Source organism: Pseudorca crassidens, chromosome 12 (assembly GCF_039906515.1).
Source record: "Pseudorca crassidens isolate mPseCra1 chromosome 12, mPseCra1.hap1, whole genome shotgun sequence".
Lineage (NCBI taxonomy): Eukaryota > Metazoa > Chordata > Mammalia > Artiodactyla > Delphinidae > Pseudorca > Pseudorca crassidens.
The window spans coordinates 65,883,195-65,890,734 of record NC_090307.1 but is presented as its reverse complement, the minus strand read 5'-3'; the positions used below and the strand labels follow the sequence as shown (position 1 = coordinate 65,890,734).

The 7,540-nt window shown below is 58.0% G+C and overlaps 1 protein-coding gene across 1 annotated transcript; it reads left to right on the top strand.

Moving 5' to 3' along the window:
* Window positions 1–2,314: 2,314 nt before the first annotated feature.
* LOC137203553 (coiled-coil domain-containing protein 74B-like) lies at window positions 2,315–6,968 on the top strand. The gene is given in 9 exon segments (XM_067699962.1): window positions 2,315–2,383; window positions 2,385–2,604; window positions 3,215–3,259; window positions 4,235–4,294; window positions 5,179–5,341; window positions 6,163–6,349; window positions 6,423–6,502; window positions 6,581–6,652; window positions 6,752–6,968. Coding segments are annotated over 9 exon segments (999 nt in total). The 5' UTR covers window positions 2,315–2,350; the 3' UTR covers window positions 6,891–6,968.
* The last annotated feature ends 572 nt before the right edge of the window (window positions 6,969–7,540 follow it).

Sequence of the window (7,540 nt, the reverse complement as noted above, 5' to 3'; positions counted from 1 at the left end):
ATATACAGTGGAATATTACTCAGCCATAAAAAGGAACGAAATTGGGTCATTTGTTGAGACGTGGATGGATCTACAGACTGTCATACAGAATGAAGTAAGTCAGAAAGAGAAAAACAAATATCGTATATTAACGCATATATGTGGAACCTAGAAAAACGGTACAGACGAACTGGTTTGCAGGGCAGAAACTGAGACACAGATGTAGAGAACAAATGTATGGACACCAAGTGGGGAAAGTGGCAGGGGGGTGGGGGTGGGGGTGGGGGGTGTGATGAATTGGGCGATTGGGACATGTATACACTGATGTGTATAAAATTGATGACTAATAAGAACCTGCTGTATAAAAAAATAAACAAAATTCAAAAAAATAAAAATGCTAAAAAAAAATAAATAAAAAACAAAGGCAGGAACTCATGAACTCCCTGGAATGTTCTCTAAGACCTGCTGTTAAAACATAAACCAGGGACTTCCCTGGTGACTCAGTGGTTAAGAATCCGCCTGCCAATGCAGGGGACACGGGTTCAATCCCTGATCTGGGAAGATCCCACACGCCGTGGAACAACTAAGCCCGTGTGCCACAACTACTGAGCCTGGACTCTAGAGCCCGCGAGCCACAACTACTGAGTCTGTGTGCCAAAACTACTGAAGCCCGCGCGCCTAGAGCCCGGGGTCTGCAACAAGAGAAGCCACTGCAATGAGAAACCCGCGCACCGCAAAGAAGAGTAGCCCCTGCTCGCCGCAACTAGAGAAAGCTTGTACACAGCAACAAAGACCCAAAGCAGCCAAAAATAAATTTAAAAAAACCAAAAACATAAACCAAGTTGCAAAGCAATATGTTTGTTATGATCCCATTACACAGAAACAGTTGAAGGCCACTGCAGACAAATGAGTCCTACCCATAAGTGTACGAGTGTAAGTATGTAAACACAGAGAAGGCTCAGGCAGTGGCCATTTCTCGCTCGTGACAGGGAGCAGGGTGGACTTGGATTTATCCGCATTGTTCGAATCATTTCTACCGAGGAGGATATACTTCTGTCCTTGACTCCATCACATTTGTCTGTTTCTCTGCATGTCTGGTATTTACTAGTGTAATTCAGACCTTGCAGATGATGTGTCATTGAGACTCTGGGTTCTGTTATCATTCTCTGAAGAGTGTTGAATTCTGTTCTCTAGACAGTTGAATTATGGGAAGATCGCCATGGACTTGTGGAGACTGGGCTTTAAGTTTTATTACGGCAAACGTATTTTGATTTTTTCCTTAGTCTTAGTGCAAATCCCTTATTTCTAAAACACAGTCTTTATCCCCAAAATGTGGCCCTTTTGGGCCAAAATGGAAAACTGAGGCGTTTACCAAGCTTCTCTATAAGTTTCCAAACTCGGTCTCCCCTGGAGTTAGGCCATTTCGGCCTCCAGCTCTGTCTTGCCCTGGGACCTTTGGAATCTTACCCCTACATGTGCATTTCAGGCCAGCCATGTACTTGAAGGGGGTTTTATGGCCCCAAACTTCCCAGCGCCCCTCAGTTTGCATCCTTCGCCCTCTCCAGCCGATAAGGCTGTGGCTTTGTGTTCGGGTCTGGCTGATCAGGAGCCCTCAGGAGAAAACAGCCATCTTTCAAGAGCTGCCTTCCTCCAGTTTCTGCCTGCTTTTTGCTCTTCTCCAGTGCTTTCAGACAGCTGTTTCATGTATTTTGTCCACATTTCATAAAACACGAGGGTTCTGCGATTATTGGAAGTGGAAATTCTACCTGATTTTTGAATCAAAATCTTACCATCTAAAGTCGTATCATCTTGTAATTGTATCATCTATTCAAAAAGTGAACTATTAAAACACAACCAGTGGGACTTTCCTGGCAGTCTAGCGGTTAAGACTTCTCCTTCCAATGCGGGGGTGCGGGTTCAATCCCTGGTTGGGGAGCTAAAAGCCCACATGCCTCGGAGCCAAAAAACAAAAATCAGAGACAATATTGTAACAAATTCAACAAAGACTTTAAAAATAAATGGTCCACATCAAAAAATATTATAAAAAGCCAAAAAACCCCACAAGCAGTGAACAAAACTAAATATTAAGACCTGTAAAGGCAGACGATTCTCTGTGGTTTAAGTCAGAGGATGCCATCCAATTAAGTCAGGCGTATCACCCAGGCCCCGCCCCGCCGCACACCTAGTCCCGGGTACCCAAGCCTCGCCCCTCAGGCGCCCCGCCCTGCCCCGGCGCCCAAGCCCTGCCCCGGCCCCGCCCCGTAGCACGCAAAGCCCCCCTGCGGGGCGCGCCCGTTTCCATGGCGACGCCGAGCTGAGCATCGGTAGACGGGCCACCGAGTGGCCGTGCGTCCGCAGCGGAGGCGGCTACATGAGCGCGGCGGGGGTGGCGGCCGGGCTGCGGCCCCCCCAGCTCGGGGATCCCGGGCTCCCGGGGCGCGTCGCGCCCGCGCCTGCCCGCGGTCCCTCCGTACCCCGGGCAGCACGGCGCGCCGGTCGGGCTCAGCGAGGCGCAGAAGCGGGCGCTGGACCTGGAGAAGAGGCTGCAGTTCCTGCAGCAGCAGCACTCGGAGACGCTGGTCAAGCTCCACGAGGAGATCGAGCACCTGAAGCGGGAAAACAAGGGTGAGGCGGGCGGCGCCGCGGGCGTTGCCTCAGACGGCGCCCAGACGGCGCACGAAGGCTGAGGGAGGACGCAGGGCCGCAAGTCCCACCCCGGCCACTCGGGGCTCGGCTCCCCGCCCCAGCACCAAAGCCAACTGCGGGGGGCGGGTCTGGCCGCGCCATTCCCGAAGGTAACCCGGCCCGCTTCTCCTCTCCAGGCAGGGTCAGGCGGCCTCCTTTGAAAAACTTTTGTAGAAGTGAAACACACCCCCAAATTACGCGTATCTAGCTTAATGAATTTTCACAAACTAAGCACACCCAGATCCGGGGCCCCAGAACGATCCCTGACACCTGGGTCATCCTGACTCGCCTCTGTCGCCCTGGAGCCCAGGCCCCGCATGGCAGAGACTGCTCTGTAGACGTCACGGATGGAGGAATGGGTTCCTGGAGAGGCTCTCACACAGGGGCTCTGGCTCAGGGAGCAGCCAGAGGCATCACCGACCCGAGGGTGCCAAGGCAAAGGCTTGGTCCATGGAGCAAGGTCTCTCGGGCTCAGCAAGGAGAAGTGGGCAGGGAAAGCAAAGCTTCTTTTCTCAGAGTGGCCATGAGGAGGGCCCGTGCTTGTCTTCAGATCTTCACTACAAGCTAATCATGAATCAGAAGCCGCAGAAGAAAGGTAAGACAGGCCCACAGGTGCCTGATGGGAAGCTACTGCCCTCAAGAGCAGGCCCCCCAGACAGCCTATGCCCACGCGTATTATCCCAGTGGGGAGGGGGCGTGGGCAGCCAGACCGCTCCCAGCCATGGTCTGGGTGACTTCATGCACCCAAGCACAGCAAGTGCCACTCTTGGGGACCCCAAAGCCTGAGTTCTGTGCAGCAGGGGCAGTGGACAGAGCAGCTGGGGGGCAGGGGGCTGCCCAGGTTCACCCCTCCCCAGCCCTGGCCTCACTATCCTGGTGAGCTTTCACTTGGACTGCTGCCCCAGGCTTCCCCAGCACAGCCCCAGCCCCAACCCCTGGTCCCTTTGGCCTTGGGGCAGGAAGCTCTGGGCACACTCCTTCCAGGGTCCTCCCTATCATCTCCACAGCAACCATGGGGGCATGTCATCACCTGTGGCCCACTCACCTTGCCTGTCCCCTAGCCCAGCCTGGGAACAACCAGGTCGAGTCTTGGGCTCCCCTCCCCTCTTACTTTTGGGACCAGGTCTGACATCGGGAGGTGGTCTGAGTGGTGAGTGGTGCCCGCCTGGAATGCCCCAGTCTGGGGTGTGCCCAGGGCTCTCTTCCTGGGAGATACGCAGAGGATGGGGTGGTGAGGGCCCTTCTCCAGTGGGGTGGCACAGCTCCAGCGAGCTGATGTGGGCACGTAGTGTCAGGGGTCCCCTGATGGGACCTCGAGAGAGGGCGTGCTCCCATTCAGGTCCCACTGCTTCTTCCGTCCCCAGCCCCATGGCCCTGGCTCCCTCTGGCACTGGCGGTGTCTGGGGCTGCCTCACCAGAGTGTGGGGGAGGGCTGGGACCTGCAGAGCCAGGAGGCGGGCACAGGTGGGCCTGGCCCTTCAGCCACAGCAGCCGTGCAGAAGCGCTGAGACCTGCAGGGATGGGAGCCTCGTTGCTGCCACCTTCTGCTGACCCCAAGCAGCCCCCACAGGCAGCATCTCCAGTTCCAGCTTTCAGTCCAACAAGTCCATCTCGAATACAGTGGTGTCAGGTGAGCACACCAGCACCTCTGTGCTCAGGGTTGGGGAAGAGCAGGTACAGACCTCAGGGCCCCTGGGCCTGAAACGGCAAGTGGGGCGCTGAGCCGAATGCTGAAAGCCCACGGTGGTCCTCCGTGGGGCAGACCTCGGGGGAGCGCCTCTGCCAGTCCCCATGGGCTTGGGGGTTAAGGGGTAGCTGAGGGACCAAGGAGGGTCCCCAGGTGCCCTGTGAGCTGAAACCTCCAGGAGGGAGCTGAGGCCAGGGGACAGGTTAGTGGGTCGGCTGGAGGGAGGCCTGAGGACAGGCCACAAAAGCAGGACAGGCTTGGCTGCCAAGGCAAGATGGTCAGTGTGGGGCATGAGTCAGGCAGAGCGTGTGACAGAGGAGCCCCGAGTGGTCTTCATTGCTGCTCACTGTGTCCCTCAGAGCAGACAGGACGTGGGTGGGCTGGCCCTCCTACAGAGGCTGGATTTGTGGCATTTTTGCTGAGTGAGGGGCCTCATCCCGGGAGAGCAGACCTGCACAGGCTAGGCTACCCAGACCTTTCCTTCCGTTTCATTTTGCCCGAAATGGGGTTCAAAGTCAGGAAACAGCTGCTGGCTACCCCACCCCGGCCTTTACCGAGGCCCGTGAGGAGACTGCCCCACGGGGTATGTGGGGCTCTCCGCACTTCAGCTGCTCGGGGAGCCACCTCCACCACTGCGTCCGCTTCAGAGCATTCAGGCACCCACACGCTTCACCCTACTCCCGCATCTGTGCCTCCCAGCGGCCCTCAGAGGGAGGCCATTACCATCTACCCTTTACAAAGAGGAAACTGATGCAGGGGTGGGGCCCCTTGGGTGCATACAGCTGACTGATGCCCAGTGACTGGCCCTGTCTGAGTCTGACCCTCAGCCAACTCGCAAGGCAAGGCCAGGTCCCAGCGCACCTCCTCTAAGAAGCAAGACTCGAAAGCTGACGTTCCCCAGAAGTTGGACCTGGAGGAGGAGCCATTGGTTGCTGCCCTGCTTCACAGCAGCAGGGTGGACAAAGCCCTCGGGGCACAGGGGCTGGCCAAGTAAGGCTCCGTGAGCCCCACGGGACAGGGTTGCATTCAGCAGGTTCACACCCTGGAGCCAGCCAATTGCTTTGCCCTTCCAAACAGGCAGGTCTTCAGAGGGAAGCAAGCTCGTGAAAGCCGGGCTTGCCCATCTGGTGGACCCTGCCTTCTCCTCTCCCCTGGGGGTCCTGCACGGTCCCTGTGCTGACCTGAGCCCGCAAGAGGGGCCAGCAGCAGCCCCTAAAGCATTCTCTCAAAGCACAGAAACAAAGTAACTTGGCCTCCACATTAGCTTGCTTTTTGCCAAGAGAACCCTGAGTCAGGTTTGGGCTCCACCCTGGGAGCTGTGCTGGCCTCTGGAAGGCACAGGGCCAGCAGACCAGAGCAGGACCAGTCCCTGGTGACACCCGAGTTCCTGGGACTTCCTGGGAAGCAGCAGTGAGCCTGGACTTTGCATCCGAAGAAGGGACCCTGTTGTCCCCTGGGTAGTGCCACCAGCAGGCCAGGCTCCTGCTTCTCTGCAGTCTTTAGGCTCCCCCTCCACCAGCACCCTGGGTTTGTGGTCAGGACTGAGGGCAGCCAGGCAGCTCAAACCACATCTGACTCTTCAGTGTACCTTGAGGGGGGAGGAAGTGATGGGCCCGGGTCATAGCCAGCCCCAGAGACCCATCCCCGCCACCTGGTGCCTGGAGCACCCTGGTAGGCAGAAGGGAGCCAGGGCCCCAGGAGGCCGTGGAGATGACCCTCTTACTCACGCTGGAGCAGGTGCTGCCCCGAGAGGGGGTGTGAGAGATCACCTCCGGTAGGCTGCCTCTGGTCTGCTCTAATGGCTGTTTCAGAGACAAAGTGGAGAGCTCTAATCCAGCAGCCACCTCGGTGGCCGGCAGCCTGCACAAGGGCAAGCAGGTGCCAGGGGTGCCCCCCGCGATGAGACTGCCCCTGCACCTGTGCAAGCCCGCCACACTCCAGCAGTGCGAAGTGGTCATCCGCCAGCTGTGGAATGCCAACCTCCTGCAGGCCCAAGAGGTGAGGCTCGGCTGCAGGGCGCCCCGGAGCCCCCGCAGCCCCACCCACCGTGCCTCTTCTCCCTGCCTTCCAGCTGCAACACCTCAAGTCCCTCCTAGAAAGGAGCCAGAGACACAGGGCTGCCCTCGAGGAGGCCAGGCCCGGTTCTCCCAAGTAAGTGCCCCATGCGGCCCACTGGGTCACAACGGGGCCTGCTTGTCTGGGGCTCACGGCTGACTCGTCCCTCCCCAGGGACCAGGAGGCTCTGCACCCGGGGGCCATGCTGCTCCCCAAGGTCGCCACCAGGGGCGTCTCTAAGAAATGGTGAGTCTTACTGGCACAGGAGGTAGGCAGCCTCTGAGCCCAGGGGTCACAGGGCCGGGGAGGGCGTCTGCAGTGACCCCCCCCACCCCCGTCCCCCAGCCTGATCCTGAGCCTGGCGCCCATGGCGGAGTGCGCCATCCTGCCCGCACTGAAGCGGAGCCTCAAGAGCAACTTTGCCGAGCGGCAGAGACGGCTGCAGGCAGTGCAGAGCCGGTGGCTGCACTACTCGGTGCTCTGAGTGCCAGACCCATGACCACTCACCCTCAGGTAGCACTTCCAAAGAATCCCAGTACGTTTACGCCAGCCTAACTTCCAGACCAGCCAAACCCACGGCAGATAAAGTACGTGGTTTCAGGGCTGAAGAACTGTTTATTTCTTTGCTTGGTATTTCTGCACTTACACACACGTGTGCATTATGAAATAAGCATGAGCCTACCTGTCGAAGACTGGAAATAAAGCTCGTTTCTCCCTGTTGTGAGTCTTGTTCCTCACTGGCCATCAGGCACTGCTGCCCTGAGCGCCCCTAGCTCTGCTCCCTGCCATGGGCAGGGCCTGCTGGGCAGTCACCCTGCTTGCTAGGGCCTTGCGGCTGCCCTGTAAGAAAACAAGCTCCGGGACAGCCTGCACACTCTTCCTGGAGTGCAGGGGGCTGCCTTCCCGGCATGTAGGCAAGACACTGTCCTGTGTCCACTGACGAACACAGCTAGTGAGCGGCCCCACCCAGCCTGCCTTCCTCCGTGGACGGCTAGAGCCATGGCCACGGGAGAAGGTCCTCTCCTGTACACTGGGCCCCACCCTTCAATGGCCTCACACCACCCCCTCAATCGCCAGAACAGCAGCTTCAGCGCAGACCCTTGCCTGGCAGGACAGTCCTCCTGGCCCAACCGG